A 22,522-nucleotide genomic window follows, 5' to 3' on the forward strand; every position below is an offset into this window, starting at 1 on the left:
GCGGAAGCTGAAGGAGGAAAACCATTTTCCTCATTTTCACTGGTTATTCCCCCTCGCCTTTCCTATTTCATAAATGAAGGTTGTTTCCATAACAGGTATAATGGGTGGAGGGAATAACAGGAAAACATGGGGAAATGGTTTTACTCCTTCAACCCTCCCTCCAACCCCCGAAAAATGGACTATCCTTCTCTTTCTAGCCCCCCTAGTGGCCTCTGCCTGGATAATGGAACAGTACCAATAATTTTATTTTGATCCTCAGCATATTTGTTTCTATTTTGATAGATTTGACAGCTTTTATTTCACTGAAGGGCACAGTCTTGAATGAGTTAGATGATACAGGGGTACACTTGTCTGCCCCTCATTTACAGTATTGTTATGTTGGGTCAACTGATGTGGAACTGCCTGTAGTTCAACATGAAGTTATAGTAATCTGCCTTCATAGCTAAAATGTGGACTTTTGTATAGAGAATACATTGCCACCAATATGTGCTACCAATAGTGAAGAGGTGAAAAAGTGGATTTGATTTCATAGAAATATTGCTGGTGACTTAGAACTCTGAGATGCTGTAAGTCAGTGTATATTGGCTTAGATGCTGAACAAATATCTTTCACAATACCACAAGTACAGTCCTGGGCTCCACTTTCACCATCCTGGGATTTTCAGTTAAAGGATAATACACTTTATTTGTACCCCACCACAATCTCCCCAAAGGGACTCAGGGCGGCTTACAAGCACTCCGAAATAAACCATACATAGAACTGAAAATGATAAAACATGAAATTACAATTGCCTATACATATAATCGTCCAAACAATCTCCCACACATATAAAATCACATAATTAAATTAAAATGCATAAATGCAGTCTTAACTGTGGGCAAAATCTGGTTTAGATGAGTATTTATTATTTTCCAGTCAGAAATCTCTAATGCCATGTCAGTTAAAGTGCAAACCGAGCACTATAAATGAATGGTATGAATAGGCTCTACACCTGGGATGGAAATCTTGGTAACAATAGTTCATCTAGGCTGCCTTGTAAAACCTTTTGGGTGCTACTCATCCAAATCAGCAGTTTTAAAAAAGAAAACCCCAAACAAATGCATGCAACTCTTTTCTTTAAAAAGGGAAATGAGACTTGTCATTACAAATTTATTTTCTTGTATTACACTGCCAGTTAGTGGAATTAAAGCATAATTTAAAGGTTTAAAGGTTCTCTGTGAAGTATGAAATAAGCCAGAGGCACAGTAGACGTCTTGAGGACTTGAATGATTGCCAAGGCTTGTGAGGCTGGATGCCCATTAAGGTCATCAGTCTCGCCAAAATTAAGAGGGTGTTGATGTCAAATATTTGTCCAAGGACATATTCTCTGTGGAGGGAAGGTTAGGATGCCTTCTAATCTGTATAATACTCCCATTCTATTTCTTGCCTTTGGGGATGTGCTTACCATGGCTGACTTCCTTATTTTGGCTTTGTCTCCTCCAGCAACCACAGATTGGAAAGCCAACTAACTCAGCTGTATCTTCTTTTTATTAGTGTGAAAGATCCTTCAATGGTAGATTTAATTTAAGAGAAACTAAATCACGTCTAGACAAATATATCTGTTATGGAAGCCTGTGTAATGAATTCTTGGGCACTGAATAACAGCTTTGATGTAGCATACTAATATAGAAAGCATTATTTGTATAACTCTCTGAGCGATAGTGGTAATAAAATTAAAAACGAAGCCAAGGATGGAGATTCATGTGCAAATTCTAGCAGACATTATTAATCTTATTGCAGATGTGACTGCATGAACAAAAGATGGAAAGAAATGCATGTTGGGAGGGGTCTAATTTCTGAGAACAAGGTTCAGTTTTCCATACTGAGTGGAATACATCATTTCAACCCAAAAAGCAAATGTATAGTCTTACTGATAATTTTCCCATTTATGTTACTTAATATACAGCTTCTGTTTTGATTAGATATTTTAAGAGGTCTTTGTTCATGAAATCACTTTAGAGTTGTGTCTAATACGTGGATTTAAAAATAAGTAGTGATTTAGAGAAAACAGTAAACGCTTTTGATAAACATAAGGTTACAACCGTACAGCCAGTGTTGTTAAATACTTTGCCATAATTTGCTTGGAGTTTAGTATTATACCTTTAAATTAATTTAATTATGTTTGTAAAGTATGGTAAATGAATTAGCATGTCATGTAGTCTTGCAGTCACTTATGAAAGCTTTCGATATTGATGATCAGCTCTAAATATATTTATTAGTATCCCAAAAAGATCAGTAGAATTAATCATGGACATACGTTGTGGACATAACAATTCTTCTAAAAATTGCAGTTACTTTTTACTCAAATCTTACTATTCCTTTTGGAAACTTTGGCTGAATCCTGCCATGTGAGATGAGAGCAAATATCAGCAAACTACTTTTCATTCTTTATCTTGGATCAGTACACTTTCTCGGTGCCAAGAGGTTTTGTCTAGGGTAAGCATTTGAACCAATTTGCCCCCCACCCATTCTAAAAATATAATAGTATGAGAACCAATTTTAACAGTCAAGATTTTGATGGAGATTTTTATTAAATACAGTAGAGTCTCACTTATCCAAGCTAAATGGGCTGGCAGAACCTTGGATAAGCGAATATCTTGGATAATAAGGAGGGATTAAGGAAAAGCCTATTAAACATCAAATTAGGTTATGATTTTACAAATTAAGCACCAAAACGTCATGTTATACAACAAATTTGACAGAAAAGGTAGTTCAATACACAGTAATGTTATGTTATAATTACTGTATTTACGAATTTAGCACCAAAATATCATGATACATTGAAAACATTGACTACAAAAATGCCTTGGATAATCCAGAACCTTGGATAAGCAAGTCTTGGATAAGTGAGACTCTACTGTACATCATAAGAAGTTGCTTTATGTCATTGTAATTTTATAATGAGATGGAAATGAAATGACTGGGGTGGGTGTGCACGTGCATCATTTCTAAGCTCACTAATGCTGTTGTTTTAAATGGACATGGTCTCCTTTCATTTCCTTGTCAGAGGTTTTGACATCTGGCTGAAGTTTTCCTTTCCTCCTCCTCTGTTAACTTCTGAGAACATGTGTCAATGGGTGACTCTCTCATGTTCAACGTTGAGACATCAAGGCTATGTTTTATAAAAACACTTTGCTGTTTCACACAGAGCCTATGTTCTAAGAAATATACACTGGTATTATCTGTTCCTCTTCTTATTCCTTAAGCAAGAAGAACCTTTAGGACCAAATACTGGGACAACATAGTATGGATTAGAAGGGAAGGGCTGGAATATCAAGAAAATCAGCATGGTTTTGTAATGTGCTTTTCAAAGCCACTGCTGCTGCTTAGGGTATGGATACCTACTTTTTCTAAATTGATCTCCTCCAATGCTATAGAGTTCTTCTCCAAAACCTTTCCCAAACTACATTATTAAATTACCACCATTAATAACAGGATAAAGACCTTTAAAATCTTTATGTCCTTCTCCATCCAGGAGACCTTCTGCTGCCTTGTTTATCCTTTTGGTTCGACTCAAGCCTCTTCCACACAGCTGAATAAAATCCCACATTATTTACTTTGAACTGGAGTATAGGCAGGGCCGTAGCCAGAAAAAAAATGGGGGGGGGGGGGTTGAACCCCTAAACACCCCCCCCCCCGGCTACAGGCCTGTCAATATTTGCTTGAGATAGTACTTGCAGTTCTGGAGGGACTCTTAAGTTTTTGCGTCTCATAGACTTAGCATGGGGATTTGGTTAACCAGTTGAAATTCATGAGTAAACCATGTTTTTTTTTTACCTGAAAAATTTCGGAGGGGAGGGTTTGAACCCCTAACCCCCCCCCCCCTTACCCCGGCTACAGGCCTGAGTATAGGGCAATATGGACTCAGATAACCCAGATATCTGTTCAAAGCAGATATTGTGGAATTTTCTGCCTTGATATTCTGGGTTATATGAATGTGTGGAAGGGCGCTGAGTTCTTCTCATGCCCTTTTAATATCTTTCGACTTGTCTTGCAGGCTAGGATCTTTTCAGACTCAGCTCTCTTGACCTTCTTCGGGCAAATATTGCTCACTTGTGGAGGTTTGCTCCTTCTGCTTCTTGTGTCTCTCTCAACTCACCTTTAAAATTCCTTATACAGCTCTCTTGTTTCTTTAGATGTCTTCCACTTTTCTTTCTTAATTGAAATGTTCATATCTCACTTGGAGAAACTCCCATCTATCATGCAATCCTTTCTCTTTGTATATTCCCATATTTCCTTAAGTTTATTGAAATCTGGAGGGTGTGTTGGACTACATGTACTGTATATCCTTGTGTATAAGTCTGGACATTTTGGTCAAAATTGACCCAAAAACCTGGATTAGTGTAAGGACAATACCTTAACTCTTATCAAATAATAATAATAATAATAATAATAATAATAATAACAACAACAACAACAACAACAACAACAACAACAACAACTTTATTCTTATATCCCGCCCCATCTCCCCAAAGGGACTCGGGCGGTTTACATGGGGACCAAACCCAGTGGAACAAAATTAAAATACAACACCATAAAATACATGTACATTGCAAAGCATAACCAACATAAAAACACAAACCATCATTAAAAACATAAACTCAACAGCAACTGATTCCAGTAACTGAGCCTAGTAAATAGTCTCATTCTACCAAATTATCCTATAAATATTTCCCTTCTTTCACAGTACACAGGTGTATGGACAAAAGAACTGCCTTTGTTGTTTTAAAAAAGCATTTACTTGGTTTGCAGTTCCAATTGGTGAATTGCCTTATATGGTAAAACACTTGGTGCTTAAACCTAAATACATTGGGAAAGCATGGTTTGAAATTTAAAAAATAACATAAACTGGATGAACAGAAATATTTGCAAATGTGGTAAGCATTCATGGTTGATTATTCATCCTACTAAGAGGTGTCTCAAATTCACAAGCACCACTACAAAACCTCCTGATGTTTGCTAACGTGCTTTATTGAAGGCTCCGTATCTGGAAATGGCTGTTCAGTAGTTGAAATGACAGAACCATGAAGACTGTAAGCCATTGCTTGGACCTTTGTTCTCCGTGAGCTGAGGTCTTAAAAATAATAGGGTAACCATATGAGATGATTCATTCTTCAGTAATTCTGCTGCTGTTAGTCTGTCAAGTAAAGACCTGGCTAGACATCTAAAGTGAAAGTAGTTCTGAGCATGCCATTTAGTTTTGATTTAAATGGAGATGGTTGCTCTCTTATACCTTCATTGTTGCAGAGACAACCGTATTTTGTGTCTTCGCCTTGTCAAATATCGCAGGTGATTTCTATTGCCAATTTTCTTGGATGTTACAAGAGTTGGACTTTGACAGAATATTGGGTTTATCTTTCTAGGAAAGCTGGACACAAGTTAGCAGACAACCTCAACTGCAGGGTCAATTTGCTTTTTTGCACCTTTTGGTCTGGTTTTGTCATTGTTGCTGACAAAAATGCATCTGCACCTGACTCCCTTCTGGAAAAAGAATGGGGGGGGGGGTGGACACAAGGTTGCTCTACCATTAACAGAAAGACTCTTCTTACCTGCTGAAAAGAAAGTTACTACTTTAAAAAAAACAACCTTTTTTTAAAGCTTCCCAAATCCCGAGGAATCCTTCATTTGCACATACTCTTTTGGGGGACTTTCCACCACTCCAGTTTCAACATCTTTTCTCATCCCTTTAGGTCAGGAATTATTAACCTTTCCATGGACTCCTTTGCTAGTCAGGTGACAACCATGACTTGTTTTCAGAATCATCCAGCCGCAGATAGGTACCCCTATACTTCAGTTGATGTCAAAAATATAATAAAGTTGACTTTCTTCAATTCAGGCCCACAGGTCCCCTGAAATTTTTACATAGATCCCTCATTGAGAACCGCTGCTTTAAGCGAACAAAGTGAAAAGTCTTAAGGTTTTTTTTTTCTTTTTGATACATCATAACAATTAACTATTTTTGCCATACATAACTTATTTCAGTAAACATTATTCCAAAGGTAACTATTTCTTAAATGACATTTTAAACAGTTCTTAGAAATGTATCACCCTCCACCCCCACCCTCCCCCCCATACCCCCCACCCCCCTGGAACAGCCATTCAAAATTGTCAATACATCAGTTTAATCGTGTGGAACGCCTGGTTCAAGGTGCGGTATCTTTCGTCTCCATCTATTTTGTCAATTAGAACAGTCCATTTCCTTAACCAGTCTTGATATTTTAGGCTATTTGTATATATTTTTTTCTTTTGAATGATGAAATCGTTAATTACCGTATTTTTCGCTTTATAAGACGCACTTCCCCCCCCCCAAAATAGAGGGGAAAAGTCAGTGCGTCTTATAAACGCAATATGACCTCACGTGGGCGGAGCTAGAGCGCGATCTTGGAAGGGTGGGGCGGGGAGGGGATGCAACCAGTACTGTTTCTCAATATGGATGAGTATTTACACTGTTGTAAGCTGCTCCAAATCCCCTCAGGGATTTGAGGGGAAGGGACGCGACTTGTTTTTCCTTGGCTCTGGGAACTGAGAGCGAGCGGGGGGAAGGGGCCGTCCTCCTCCTCCTCCTCCCCCCCTGGCTGCTGAGGGCGGGCCTCTCTCGCTCTCTCTCGCCTTCGCCTCCCTCCCTTCCCTCCGAGGCAGAAGAGGCCTGGCTGGTCCAGGCCGGGACTGAGCCGCCGCCTGGATTTCTCGGAGTAGGCCCCGCAGGAGTCGCTGGCGGCGGGAGGCGCCCCTCGCTTGTCGCCGCCGCCGCTGCACCTGCCTTCTCCTCCTCCCCCCTCGAGGCCGAGCAGCCGCCATCGCCAGGAAGCCAGCGGAGGAGGAGGAGGAGGAGGAGGAGGAGGAGGAGGAGGAGGAGGAAGGGCTAGGCATGAACCACCGGCCCCCACAGCAGCCGGCGGCCTCGGCGGGGAAAATGCCCGCCCCGCAAGCACCCGCCAGCGGGGAAGACGCGCTGCTCCCAGGCCGGCGGAGGAAGCTGGAGGCCATGATCCGGGACCCCCGCTCGCCGGTCAATTTGGATAGTGACAAACAAAGAGTTGGACGTCCTATGACAACAACCACTGAGTTTCACAAGCAAAAGTTTGACAGATTGACTCAGGATGATAGTCGTATCACTCAGAGAAAAATTTCAAGCATAATTGGCATTTCACAAGAACGTGTGGGTCATCTTTTAGTTCAAATTATTTTTCCCCATTTTCCTCCTCTGAAAACTCGGTGCGTCTTATCATCAGGTGCGTCTTATAAAGCGAAAAATACGGTATATATTCTGATATATAAGCCCACCAGGCTTCTACATCCCATTTTGTATCATCATCAGTCTTAAGTGGGCAAAAATATACCCCAATTTTTTTGAATTCATTACATTGGTTAAACCCTTGTGCCGGAGAAGGAGAAAATATTTTCTCCTTGCCTTGTGCTGGCAAGGAGAAAATAGAAGTTTGAGATGTCCTGTCCTTTGCAATACCAGTTCTAGACTCCATCCACATTTGGCATCATCCTTAGACAGCCAAGTGATATCATGACCATCACCACCTTGGAGCCCCCGATGATGCAGTGGGTTAAACCCTTATGCTGGCAAACTGCTGACTTGAAGGTTGGGTTGCTAACCGATAGGTTGGCGGTTTGAATGCAGGGAGAGCGAATGAGCTCCCTCTGTCAGCTCCACCTCCCCATGCAGGATATGAGAGAAGCCTCCCACAAGGATGGTAAAATCACCATTGACCAGGACTCATGAGACTTATAGTTCAACACTTGTCCATCTGTGCATTAGCATGTATGTGTTCAACCTGTATCAGGGTTTCAGTAGCCCTCTAGGCACTGACCCACCATAACACTGAAACACAAGACATCTTCCACTAGGACTTTTATTAAGCTTAAAAGACCTACAATATTTTCTTTTTCCATTCGTAGTTCCGTGGATCCAACCTAAGAAGACTGTATAGACAGTATTTTACTATTGTAATTTTCAGTAGGAACATTGGTGTCATATCTAAGGAATGAGTGACAGGCACATGTAAGGACAAGGTAGATGATATTCAGGTGTGACCGATAAATATTTTTGTGTGAAATACATGTGCAACTTTCACAAGTTTTGCAGACACTTTCTTCAGAAAAGACACCATCTGTTTCAAGTTACAAACTGTAAGCTTCAAAGCATGTTAGCTGTGTATTAGCCATACAAAGTGGTGCACTACAGTTATACTGGATTATCATATGGATGGTGAGGAAAGCAAATCAAATAATCCCATTTTAAGGAAAGAAAGGATCTAGGTATGAGAGGTTGCTCCTATTTCAAGCAGCTTTGAGGCAAAGAAGAAATAACATTTGCAGAAATGTGTTGGATGTAAATAGATGTTGTTTTTACTTAGAAATATTTCAGTGTTGCCTTGCTGCCTACTCCAAGATAGCTAACAATAAAATATCACACTTTAAAAACACAAAAAGCAAACTATAGTAATAATGCAAACAATAAAACCTAAAGAATAATTATAACAAAATACATGAATAATAATCCTAAGTGTGTAATTTAAAAAAAGAACATGGAACAAATACATTAGGCCCCTTTTCCAAAGGCTTTTCCATAAAGAATGGCCTTAGCTTACCTTTGGAAGACAAAGTGTTATGATTCAGGAGTATTACATAAGTGTATAAAAGAGTACAGTTTTAACACTGTAATTTTCACACCATTTCTTAATCATAAATCAGTTTTACTTTCAAACAGTGTGCATCTGAGGATGCCTGCTTTTTTCTTTTACTGCTTGGGCATATGTTCCCTCAAAAGAGATTACTTACCTATCCGAGCCTACTTTCAAGCAGGTGGATTTCGCCTCTTCACATAGGATGGCCATGGGTCCCACTTTCCAGAGAGAACTCTTCTCTGGGTGTCCCTATTTGAATAACTGTTAAGTTTCGTTTAAAAATTACCATGAGAAGAATGCATGACAGAATGCAGTCTGAAAGTAGTATACTATGTCTTTATCTTGCATGTTTTCAACCATGTTTTAAATTTATTTCAAACCGCTTTTTATTTAATTTTTAAATAAAAAGGGTTAAGACTTTATGATTAGGTAAGCCCTGCCAGTGGAAAGAGAGCCTGAAAGCAGCCACTGAGAAGCCTGTCTCTGGGGTCTTCACCAAATGTATCAATGATGATACTAGAAACAAAAGAAAGCCTTCTCTCAAAGATCTTCAACCTTGAGCCCGATTGTATAGGGAGATAATGAGATGACTTGTGAAAGGTTTCAAAATAATATAAAATAACTGATTATTTGCAAGGAAAAACAAATGTAAGGATTTTAGGTTCCTTGCGTTTTGAGGACAAAGTACATTCACAGTTGTAACACTCTTAACATTGCTAAGATGTTTTTCTGACAGCATCTACAGAAAAGGTTATGTGCTTTCTGAGGTCAGTTCCTTAATAGTTTCTTTTTGTGTTCAGAATTGTGCATCAATTCTTACACTAAATACAGAGCCATATTGGATCAAACCTGTTGTGACTCCCTCAGAGATGCCAGCAGGACTAGAGTATTTGGGGAGGCTTAGTATACCTACAGCTCAGTGGTGTGACCCCAACTGACTGATACCCGAACTTTATTTATTCCCTGACTTTCTCCTGGTTGGGACTCAACCACACAATCTGGTGTCAGTTTCAACCAAAGCAAATACAAAAATTGAGAAACAAATATTAGCATTTGGATATAAAGTTAGAATTAAATTGTACAAGAAATGCAGTGAAAATTACATTTAAAACTTACCCTCCCAATTCCCCCCTCCCCCTGCAGCAGCATGCTCCTTAACCCCCCCCCCCCCCCAATGCCTGCTGGCACAGCAATGTCTTTAGCTGCTTGCAGACAACCACATGTCCTCTCATTTGAAACCACTCCAGTGAACAGTCTGAGACTGTCTGTTGCAATACCAGTTCTAGACTCCATCCACATTTGGCCTCATCCCTAGGCAGCCAAGTGATATCATCACCATCACCACCTAGGAGCCCCCTGTGGCGCAGTGAGTTAAACCAGTGTTTCTTAACCTGGGGTCCCCAGATCTTTTTGGCCTACAACTCCCAGATAATCCCAGCCAGTTTACCAGCCGTTAGGATTTCTGGGAGTTGAGGGCCAAAAACATCTGGAGATCCCAGGTTGAGAACCACTGGGTTAAATCTTTGTGCCAGCAGACTGCTGACTTGAAGATTAGGTTGCTGACCTGAAGGTTGCCAGTTCGAATCCAACCCAGGGAGAGCATGGATGAGCTCCCTCTGTCAGCTCCAGCTCCATGCGGGGATATGAGAGAAGCCTCCCACACAGATGATAAAAAACATCAAAACATCTGGGCATCTCCTGGCCAACGTCCTTGCAGATGGCTAATTCTCTCACACCAGAAGTGACTTGCAGCTTCTCAAGTCGCTTCTGACACAAAAAAACACCTAGACACCAGTAATTTCAATTATGCAGAAAGGTCTTATGGATGGGCAATTGCTGGGAGTTAAATGACCCCACTTCTCCCTGGAATACGTTGGATGGATGCACTACTCTACTACACACTCTAAAATTGGAAGATTTTTTTTTCCCTGAAATCTTTTTTCAGGGAGGGCATTAGGGTCAATCATGCCATGTTTTTGGCCCCAACTCTGGGTCATTTTAGACACAGAAAAAGTCATTTACTACAAAGGATAATGACTGAGCTGTCGATTTCCAGGTCACTTCTACAGTGGCCTGGGAGGCTCAGAAGATGGTAACATTGCCCCACATCATTTAGGAATGTTTTGGGGGACATGGAGAAAATTGGAAAAAATGCAAAACCACGAAAATGGCAATGGTCTGTGGTCCCTGTAATGTGCACATGATATACATGCACACAGACAGAAAGGTGTACAGCAAACATAGGAAAATTGGAAGAACTCTGCTGAATAAGACTAAACATCCATCACATTGATGCACATCTTCGCTTATTTCATTCTTCCACACAAGGACAAATAATATCAATTTTTCTCCCTGCTGGGCATGATTAAGAGTTTTTATTAAATGTATATCCTATTGGGAATGTCTTTGTCTAGAATACTTTGCATGAAAACTTTGTTTAAAAAAAACACCGAAAATTGTGTATTTTGAACGAATACATTCTTTTCTATATAAAAATGCTGTGGTTAGGCTATGGCAGTTACAGAGGTGAGATGCAATTACATACTTTTGGATGTTTCATATTCACAATCCCTTGTTAGTTTAGGGGCTAGGTAGGGACCATGAAAGTCCTGCAATCTCCACTTAAAGGGAAACAGTTACTGTGATCAACTGGGTTCTGTTTCATCAATCAGAAGGTAGCTGTGTCCCACACTATTGTATCCAGTGCAGGACCTCATTCAGAATCACACTGTAAATAGGATCTCCAGATCCCAGCAGATCTAAAGATCAAGCAGAATTCACAGGAAATATTGGTCATGGTGTACATGGAAAGTGGAAAAAGATCCAGTTAACAGTGATTCCAGTGTAAACACAATTGAAGACACATAATTTTCATCGGCTATCCATGGTTTTCAGTATACAGTGGATGCTAAAGTCTGGATATCCTAAATCATAGACAAACATTTCCACCACTAACAACAAATTCTTCCTGTATCCTAGGCAGCCTTAACCTTAGATTGCACCCTTTTGCGAATATTATCTACATCAATGTTCTCAACCTGTGTGTCCCCAGATGTTTTTGGCCTTCAACTCCCAGAAATCTTAATAGCTGGTCAACTGTCTGGGATTTCTGGGAGTTGTAAGCCAAAACATCTGGGGACACACAGGTTAAAAAGCACTGATCTACATGCACTTGATGTGATCACAGGTGTTAAGGGGAAGAATTGATAAAAGTTTCCTCTGTAAAAATTGAGAAATGTGTGCAGAGGAGTGTTGGCAACTTAACGTGTTTGATTGATAAATGATAGAGATAGAAATATTTGCAGAGATGAAGCAAGTCTTTTTTGTTTTGTTTTTGTTGTTTTGCTACAAAAGGAAGACAGTTAACAAAGATGCAATGTGAAATCAACAGGGGCCATCTCAGGAAACAATGTAGAAATTGTTCTCTGTAACTTGCTGGGAAAATACTTACGTGTCACAGTAAGTCTATTAGTTTACATTTTAAAATCCACAAAACAGAAACCACGACTTCAGGGGTTCCTTGTCATTTCTTCTCAAGCTGCTTTCTTGATCCAAGCTAACATACACTGCAAAGACCTCTAACGTCTGGGTGTGAAATATACACAGCAGTTTTCCTTCCTAATTTCATGGCATTCATAATATTTTAGTTTCACACAAGAGTCTGGGGGAAATTGCCCCATTACTCTGACATCTTCTGGAAGAAATTAACTTTATTAAAGCTCTTGTTCTCATGCAGTGTCAGAACACTGTGAACGGGTTCTTTCACTTGTCACTAGTCAAACTTTTGGGCCATCCATTGATTCGCTTGAGTCTTCCATCAGATTGGTCAAGCATGGTGGAGTATCTCTAGGTCTCAGCAGCTTACTACAGTGCTTCTCAAACTGTCGGTCCCTGTATCAGTGATGATGCCTGAGCCATTGAATTCATTGTAATTGCAATTCATTTTATGTTGATTTATTTTATTGCTGTATTACTGGGCTTGGTCCCCATGTAAGCCACCCCGAGTCCCCTTGGGGAATGGGGCGGGATATAAGAATAAAGTTGTTGTTGTTGTTGTTGTTGTTGTTGTTGTGCCAATTCTTGGAGGGTTTCTAGAAAATGAAACAGTCAGACCTACTGAGAACAATGCAATGCCAGCCCTTGTAAAAAATAATAATTGCCAGTCCCTCACATCACATAACTTGAGAAATAGCATCATATCTTATATGTGTACTGTACAGATATATTCTCCCCCTTTCTTTAAAAAACATTGCCACATTTGGAACCAGAAAATGATCTTCTCCTACTCCTTCTGCTGAGGTGGGGTCATTGAGCATGCTGTAGTACTTTGCTTCCTTATGTGCTGGTCTCTACTCATTGTCACATTTTCTTCCTTCATGTCTGCTCCCCCTCAGTATTAGTAGTAATAGCAGCAGCAGCAGTAGTAGTATACTTATATCATATAAGTTTCCTATGGAAGTCATGTTTGCTTACACCTTGTTAAAGACAGCAAAGATGTAAAACTGTACAAATAATATCAAAATTACTGCTGCTTCTTTCACTCATTTCCCTTCCACTCAAAATACACAGGGATCAGATGTTTCTGCTTAGTTTTCAGCAAGCAGAGATATCTTGACAGCGCAAATTTTAATCAGGTGGTGAATTTGCAGTCTCCCGGGGTTTAGTCCAACCTTTACATGAGTTATCCATTGTACTTGCATAGGTCCTTTAAAGTTCAGACTAAAACCCAGGGACAAATCAGTGCCCACTGGATCAGAGCTGCCAACTTCCACTGCCAGAAAGATCTGATGATGTAATTTGGGAACTGTTCATTTTTAAAATGCAAAACATAAAGAACATGTATTCTCAGAAGTTTTTTCCTGCTTTGTTTTTTTTTAATAACAAATAATTTCCTGTCCTTTAAAAAAGAAGACATACCATAAAAAGACATTTGTTTTTGACAGAATCAAAGAAATGGTCAGAAATATAGTACGATCCCTATATCCTCAGAGGATACATTTCTTGATTCTACATGAATATGCAAAACCATGAATAATTATCAATCCTATTGAAATAAAATTGAAATAAAATTACCAGAGAGGATGCATTTTGTCAGACAAGGATAAATAAAACTGGGCCAACATATGGGATCCTACTGAAGAATATGTACATATATACTTGAAGGAATTCCACTTTGCCTTAAACAAGAGAGAAAGTACATTCTTAGTCCTATATTTATAGTTGCAGAAATCCTTGTTTTTCACATTGCTTCAGCGGTGTTATATTGCTCCCCTTTTGCATTTCTTATCTTGCTGTGTGCCTGTCTCTCACATACACAGGCACCATTCTCCGCACCATTGCATTTTGTCTGTCGAGTGAAACACTACGTTCCTTGCAAATTGTGCCCATATATAAAGAGGAAAGCTCTGAAATATTATATGCTGCCAGATGATGGAGCTGGAGAAGTCCCAGGATTATGTTCTCTTAATATTCTTTCTTGACAAGGATTAGTATGTATTCTGAAGCTCAGGTAATTGGGTTTTATCTCCTGTCTCTTCCCTCAATAGTTGCTTCAGTCCTGACACAGATATTTTGCTCAGTCCAGGATAAAAATAAGTCAGTAGAGCATATTGTAGTTCTAAAGCACCTGCCAGATGTCTTCTACCTCCGGGCGGTGACTCTCCTCATTCCATCTTCCGGTTCCTCACGCACATTGAGTGTCTAACTAGAGGCAAGCTATTATCTCTCTTTTGTAGCATCCTTCTTTTCGCTTTTCTTTTCCCTCCTGGGAAAGTTCCGTTTCAGCCACAAGGTCTATCACTTTTGTGAAATCACTGTAGCTTTTCTGGAGAGTTCTTCCTGTGTTTTTAGAGTGCAACTCTCGGTATTTTAATGTTGGTGGTTACAATTATTTTGCCATTTTTAAACCACAGAACAATTTGGGCTAACACTGAATAAGAAATCCTCGTATGGAGGTGTTACAGGTGAGAAATTGGCATGTAGCCTGAATATTTAGAAATAAATAGCATCATATGTAAAATTGAATGTTGTTACTAGCAAACTGTTGTATGCAGTTAACATGTTTCTGCTTATCTGAGAGCATTTGAAGCATTTAAATTGCTTTTGTTTTTATGCTTGCTTGCTAGCTGGCTGGCTGCTACATTCCAAATGCTAAGCTGAAGTAAATTAAAAATGTTCTCTAGAGTACAGGGGAAAATGAGACTAGTAGGCAAAGGCTATTTTTAATTTTACCACTTTTTGAAATCTGGAGAATTTCTCCCACCCCAACGTTGTCAGAATACTCTCAGTTGAAAGTAAATAGCATATCTCAGAAACAAATTTAAAGTTTGAGCTGGGTATAAGTAAACAGATGGGGTCATAAATTGCCAAATATAATGCCACATGTGATAGAGGGGAGGAAATGGTTTCTTGTTGAGGAGTTGAATGGGACTATGTGATTTATATACTGATTTTACTGCCTGGAAAAAAGAAACCTCATGAATCATCCTTTTGTTACACTACACACACCATCCTACATCTTTCATCCCAGGAAATATTATTGCATAGTATAACTTTTGGATTGGTTGATGCTCCAGCACTAAGATGGATGTGCAATGACATGTAGCTAGGTACTGCATTTGCAACATGCCCAAAGCAAACTCCATTTTGGACTCACAGCTGATTTGTCCTAGTTAGTATCACTGCATTTATAATCTGGGCAACAACTGGTCTAAGCAAATCAAGCTTTGCCAAAGAGGCGTCTGCTAGAGAGACTATATCTTGCTATCTGATTTCCTGGTTCAAATGTTCATTATGTTGTCTCAACTTTGAATGAGCTTTCTTGGTTAGCTTTCTACAAGGCCTCTAGCTGTCTCTGAGGACTATAAGGTACAGTGGAACCTCAACTTAAGAGCATCCCAACTTAAGAGCATTTTGATTTAAGAGCAATCGCTCTGCCCAAATTTGCTTTGACATATGAGCAGTATTTTGAGTTGAGAGCTAGCAACAGATGGAGCACTAGGAGCAATCTCTGTCCTTCCTTTGAGGCTTTTACACAGAGACTAGATGGCCATCTGGCAGGGATACTGTGATTGTGCTTTTCCTGTATTGCAGGAGATTGGATTGGATGGCCCATGTGATCTCTTCCAACTCTACTCTAATATTCTAAGTCCCCAATTATAACCATAATAAAGAAAAATTGGATTAAGTCCCCCTCCATCTCCAATGCTGTTTGTTTCTGGAACATAACAAAGGCATACATGAATTTAGAAGCAAAGGCTTTGGCATTTGTAGCTATTTTTGGGGTTCTTTGAATTGACCTGAACAAATGTTTTTAGCGCCCCAGGTAACCAATACAGACTTATTTAATAAAGCCCCTGCATTTTAGTCATTTTTCCCTTAGATCTTTCTGTATTACAGCTTGATTACAATTCCCCCATAATAAAACTGTTTTTCATATTGCAATAGTCTGATTCCGGAGTTTACTTCTCTGTGCCTCCCAGGGCTATATACTCCACGAATAACCCAGGTGTTTTTTGCTTAGTCTGAGAAACCAAAACACTTCAGATAGCTAGCCAGGTAGACAGGAAAATGGAACATCCATTTATAAAGATCAGCTAATCACCGTTTTTGTGAGTCATCTTATTATCTTAAGAAATAAGCAAGTTTTCAGGGAAAATTTAGTCTTGTGTTGCCCACAGTTTGGCTCAGTGGCAATTTAACTTGAACATTGGGCATACTGACAAAGTAGTTTGTTTCCAAACTCAGTCGTTTTTCAGATCTTTGTGGATATCTCTTCAAATTATTGTAGTTTCTATATGATGGATTTTTTTCTACTGTCGCTGAGAGGAAAGGCTGAAATGATGTTTGTCATGCAATGTATCTCCTAAGTTTAAGAATACTACTATTGGTGACTTTTGAAGACATAATGGCTGTGATCCTGCAGCCAGAAGCATGAAGACACCTCCTGTACTTCCTCAAGAGGTCCAGGAGATTATGTGTCCATCTGCAGAAACAGAGCAAGCTGCTACTTGGTCTCCCCTCAACTTGCCCAATCTAATTTTCCATAGGATTTTTTTTCGTGTCAGGAGCAACTGGAGTTGCATCTGGAGTGAGAGAATTGGCCGTCTGCAAGGACGTTGCCCAGGGGACGCCCGGATATTTTTGATGTTTTACGATCCTTGTGGGAGGCTTCTCTCATGTCCCCGCATGGAGCTGGAGCTGAAAGAGGGAGCTCATTCACGCTCTCCCTGGGTGGGATTTGAACCTGGCAGCTTTCAGGTCAGTAACCCAACCTTCAAGTCACGAGGCTTTTATCCCCTAGGCCACCGGAGGCTCCATAGGAATGTAGGTTGCACACACAAAAAGAGGGGTAGGAAGCAGAAATAGGCTTTGGGCTCTGCCAGTATCCTTCTGGATTTCAACTAGTATGTATTACCATCTAATGCTCACCTTTTTTTGATTAAATTATATAGCTAAAATTGAGGTATGCGTTAAACTTGATAATGCATTAGAATTGCGCACCGAAACCCACCAGTGCTCTTGAGCAAGATATCCCAGCTGGGGACAGAGGAGGGAGAGGCTGCAGTGGCCATGAAAAGGCTGGTGGGAAGTTGAGGATTGCCACAAAAAGGCTGGGTTTTTTAAAAATCGTGTCAGAGGCGACTTGAGAACATGCTGCAAGTCGTTTCTCATGTGAGATAATTGACGATCTACAGAGATGTTGCCCAGGGACCATCCAGATGTGTTCCCATCCTGCTGGGAGGCTTCTCTCATAACCCCGCAAGCTAGAGCTGACAGATGGGAGCTTACCCCATCTCGTGGATTCCAACTGGCAACCTTCAGGTCAGCAACCCAACCTTTAGGTCAGCAGTTCAGCCAGCACAAGGGCTTAACCCTGAAAGGGCTGGTGAGAAGGCCTGACGGAGAGGCGCAGTTTCCCACCAGCCTTTTCGTGGTCACAACCTTGCATAACGTTTCACAGCAAATCCTTTTTTTGCAATGCACACCTTCAAAGTTAATGGTGCATCATACTTGAGTAAATACGGTAATAGCACGGGTGGTGCTAGATTTGAGTAGCTGGTGGATATCACTAGTTCCTTCCACCAGCAAGGCTCAGCAGGGCATAGAGTATAGCCTCCAACCTGTATTTCATTTTAGGTAGCAAAATGTCATGAACATCCCCTGTTTCTAGCATCATGCTTGGAAGGGAGAGAACTCTCCTTCCTTCTCTTTTCAGCAACTATGTGCTGGCGTATCATCATCTATAACTGCCCACTAAGTATTTGATTTTTCTATTTTTTTTAGTATTTGCAAGATTTGTATTAGATCAATAGAGAAATAAAACAACCCAAAACAACAATGTGCTTTTAAGTCGCATGCCACCTTATGAATTTCATAGGATTTTTGTAGGCAATGTGGTTTTGTCAGTTCCTTCTTCTGAAATATAGCCGATAACATAGGTATTCATTTACGGTCTCCCACCCAAGTACTAACCTTCCTTTACCCCCTTTGAAAAGCACACCTGAGAATGTGTTTCATGCAATTTGTCTCTTTCATGTTTTTTTTATTCAAACAAGCATCTAACATGAAAGCTAAAGAGAAAAGAACAGCATAATGCAATTAGTTCCTGTGATGTCTGCAGAGTCTTTTTATGAAGCCCATCTCTTTCCAGTGGCCAGTGAACATCACAGATAATGAAATATAAAAAGGATGTTCCTGTTTCCCTGCCCATAACCACACATACACAATTATCCTTTTAAATAAAATATTAAATAATTTAAGCTTCCTGAATATGAAAGGCAGTCATTTGTATGATAATGGACAATAATTCTAAGCTAGCAATTTTTTTAAATAGCAAAGATAATGTAGCATTCAGGTCTTTTGGGGGTGGAGTTGTTTTTAAATTAAGTTGAAAAATATCATTATGAAATGGATTATTCCTTCTCCAGATTGTATTGTCTGTATTGTGCTCTACCATTACTGGTATTGGGATTCTGCTTTAAACTCTGCCTTCTTCCTGGTTGAAAAAGCAATACCTTTGGAGTGCAGTTTGATCCTAATATGCTTGATGTGTGCATTTAAACTTATTGCACTGTTAAGATACAAGTTTTGTTAAAATATTCTGTGCAGGAAGAGGAGAATAGCATTTTATTAATGGAGAATGGGCTTGTCTCCTGTTTTGTCAGTTTGGCAAATATGACTGCTTTCCCCAAGAGGCATTCCCAACTGGATCAGGAAACATAAGTTTAAAATAGTTTCAACAGATCTGGATTGGCATATTTAGCAATTGCGTCCATGGATTGCAAATGCTATGTGTAGCAAGTGTGCTTCTGTAAGTTTGAAAGTGATCATCACCTGTATGAGCACGAAAAATGCATACAGACGTCTCTCATCTGTGCCTGAAATAGCTACTTCTTTTAGGGGAACACTACCTTGTATTGTCAATGTTTGGAAGCTCTATTTGTGAAAATGCTTGATCTCTCTCTCTCTCTCTCTCTCTCTTTCTCCATAAATCTGTAAATATCTGGTAGGTTGATCTCATTGTGTGAGATGGGTCAGGAAGAGGAAGTAGATTTCCCAGAGAATAAGTATTCTGTTGTTGTTGTTATAATATCCTACACTATATTAAAAAAAATTCAGAATGGCTTAGGAAGAGCATTAGTGCAAGTTGATCAGCTCAAAACATAAATAATTTCACTACACTAAAACATATTAAACACCTGAATGAGTTAAAAATACATTTATTTTTCATATGTGAGCCATTTTTAATAGGGGCTTACAGTAAAAGTCTGTGTGGCCCTGTCTCTCTGCAGAGGTTTGTGCTGGAAGCCATTACTAAAAATGGCCACTGCCACTCCGCTCTATCTCAAGCACCAAAAACAGCAGCCACAAAGCTTTTTTCAAGCTCCTCCATGTTGAGATAAATCCCACTGGGGAGAAAGGCAAAGGTGTCTTTCTCTCTCCAATTTGAGCTAAAGAGCGATAATGGGATCTGAGTTTGTCTTGCTCCTGACTCTTGTTACTGACTTCATGCTTGGACCCTGTTCCAGGTTTGATTTGTGTATAAGTCAACCCAGGTTTTGGGAGGCAGTTTTTTGTCAAAAAATTTCAACTTATTCAAAGTTTGTAAGGAGTTCATTTTTTCCGCCTACAAATCTGTAAGGATCTTCCCTCCTCCTCAGGAAGCTCAATTGTTATCTTGTTCAGCATTAGTTTTGTGGGATAGTTTATATTGAGCTGTCTTTCTGGTTATTCCCTCACTTCATGATTATTGAGCCTTGCTTTTTTCAGCACTGTGCAGTTGTTTTAACAATCCTGAAACATTAGTCTCTTTTACAGCCGACTTTCACAAGTTGCTATGTGTTGGTTCTGTTTTTGAAACTGTTGAACAATAAATACTATTACTTTCTTTTAGACCATTTTGCTCCAGTTCAGTTTTAAAGGAAATAGGCTTGGCATTTTTGGTTTGTTTGCTTGTTTAATTTTTTTAGAAATACAATCAAGAAAGAATTATCCCAGCATGAAGGTATAATCATGCCCAAAAATATAATTAATGTGCAGCAGTTTTAGAAATAATGTCTGATGACTGCATTAAATTGTGCCAGCAAATGACTACAATATAAGTTGCTCTAACATGCGCCAAACCAATCGCACAAACAGTCCATACACATTGTAAAGACTGTATAGCCACGGAAGCATCTACACTGTACAATTAATGCAGTTTGATACTACTTTCACTGCGATGGCTCAATGCTGGGAATACTCTTTGATAGAAAAAGCTAAAGTCATTGAAAAAGTACAAATCTCAGGATTCCATAGCATTCAGCCATGGTAATTAAAGTGGTGTTGAACTGCATTATTTCTACAGTGTGAATGCATCCCACTTTGCATACTAATACATTCAAGAAATTGTTTTTATACTTGTTGTGTTAACTATAATTGTGATCAATTTTCATAAAATAGCAAGTACAATTAGCTTGCCTTGGTAATGTAAGTCTCGATAAATGCAATATGAATTTTCTAGCAGCTGTTACAGAAACCTATAAAATGCCTGCGGGGTTCCGTGTATATTAGTCTAAATTGGATATGCTTTTGTCTCATTCTCTGACAGACGCCTTGCATATCCAAGACAGAGAATCAGCCGCAAGGATTAGCAACCAGTGTCAGGTGGGGACAGACGCCCATCAACCAGTCTACGCCCTGGGACACAGATGAGCCACCACCTAAACAGATGAGGGAGACGGAAAACCCAGGTATGCTCTCATCCTTGTTTGTAATTCTGCTGTAGGGAAATGTTCAAAGCAAATTCAACATACTGTTTCCAATTACCTTTCTAAATAAGACTTTATCATGGGTCCTTTTGTTAAATGCTCTCACTGGCTTTTCTTTCTAGTTTTAAAGACCCTCTTCAGGTTACTCCTGTGTCACTATAAATATAGTAAGATGCCTGCAAGTTCATTAAAGCATTTTTCCCCCACCAACCATCTCTGTCTTTGCCAGGGTTAAAACAAAACACACACACACAAGCCGTTGCATAATACTTCAAGGCCTCTTTTTATGTCCAGAGCCACCTGAAATGATTCCCAGCTTCCAGACACATATCATGCATTGCGCAGCTGTGCCAGCCGCCTAATTACAATCTCTTTGTAGTGGCTGGAACACGGTTATTATACGCACAGAGTGTTTGTCAGGGAGCCATGAAAACATGTTGGGGAAAGAGGTTAATTTTCTTGGAAGCATATACTTAAGCCGCACAAAGCTGAAAATGTCTGAAATTGTAAACATTCTGCATCACTGGTAGATCAGTATTTCTAACATTTGTGCTTTCCTGCCATATTGTAGCACCTGAAGCCACTTACCATTCTGGAATAATTCCAAATTCTCCACCTTTTTGTGATGTAAAAAGTGAGGGACTTGATAGAGTCATTGGTGGGTGGCGAGTAGGGAATGTAGATTGTACAGAGGATGACTGAAACGATCAAAGGTCTAGAGACGATGCCCTATGAGCAGCGGCTTAAAGAGCTGGGTATGTTTAGGCTGCAGAAGAGAAGGTTGAGAAGACTTTAGAGTCATGTTTATATATTCGAAAGGGTGTCATAAAGAAGAGGGAGCAGGGTTGTTTTCTGCTGTCCTAGAGGAGGAGGAGTAATAATAATAATAATAATAATAATAATAATAAGTCTCCCCAAGGGGACTCAGGGTGGTTTACAACAGAAAATTGGCAAACATTCAATGCCCACATAACATAACAAAATAGATGAAATAATAAACATCGGGTGTACTTATAGAACAACTTTAAAAAATTAGGAATTTAAATATATAAATCAAACATTTAGGGCATGTTTACTAATAGATCTAATAATAGTAAACAGTTAAAACATTAAATGTAAAAAGGCAGTTTGCAGACAAGCCAACAGGGCTGAAGTAGTGTCTGGGCCAGAGTGTTTAAGGTGCTGACCAAATCAGAATTAATATATTGCACAATTCCACAAGTTAAAAATGACCTATATGGGTTACCATTCCCCTCCCCTACCTGCCTCCTGACTCCCTCCCCATAACGTCCACCCCTGTTCTTTATGCCCTCCCAGAGTAGGACTCGGAGCGATGGGTTCAAATTACAGGAAAGGAGATTCCAGTTAAACTTTAGGAAGAGCTTCTGACCATAAGAACTGCTCAACAGTGGAACTCTCTGCTTCAGAGTGTGATGGAAACTCCTTCTTTGGAGGCTTTTAAACAGAGGCTGAGTGGCCATCTCTCAGATGTGCTTCAGTTGTGCTTTTCCTGCATGGCAGGGGGTTGGACTAGATGGCCCACGTGGTCTCTTCCAACCCTATGATTCTATGATTCTCTCTTTCTCTTTTGAA

General features: G+C 39.7%; 1 protein-coding gene across 1 annotated transcript in view; it reads left to right on the plus strand.

The window, feature by feature from the left end:
* The window catches only part of klhl29 (kelch like family member 29), a 543,161-nt gene that overhangs the window by 297,883 nt on the left and 222,756 nt on the right, over positions 1-22,522 (plus strand). Inside the window, exon 4 of the mRNA XM_008117088.3 lies at positions 20,770-20,911. Within this exon, the coding sequence (XP_008115295.1) occupies positions 20,770-20,911 (142 nt within the window). The remainder of the gene's footprint in view (positions 1-20,769; positions 20,912-22,522) is intronic.

This window comes from Anolis carolinensis, chromosome 1, assembly GCF_035594765.1.
Source record: "Anolis carolinensis isolate JA03-04 chromosome 1, rAnoCar3.1.pri, whole genome shotgun sequence".
Classification (NCBI taxonomy): domain Eukaryota; kingdom Metazoa; phylum Chordata; class Lepidosauria; order Squamata; family Dactyloidae; genus Anolis; species Anolis carolinensis.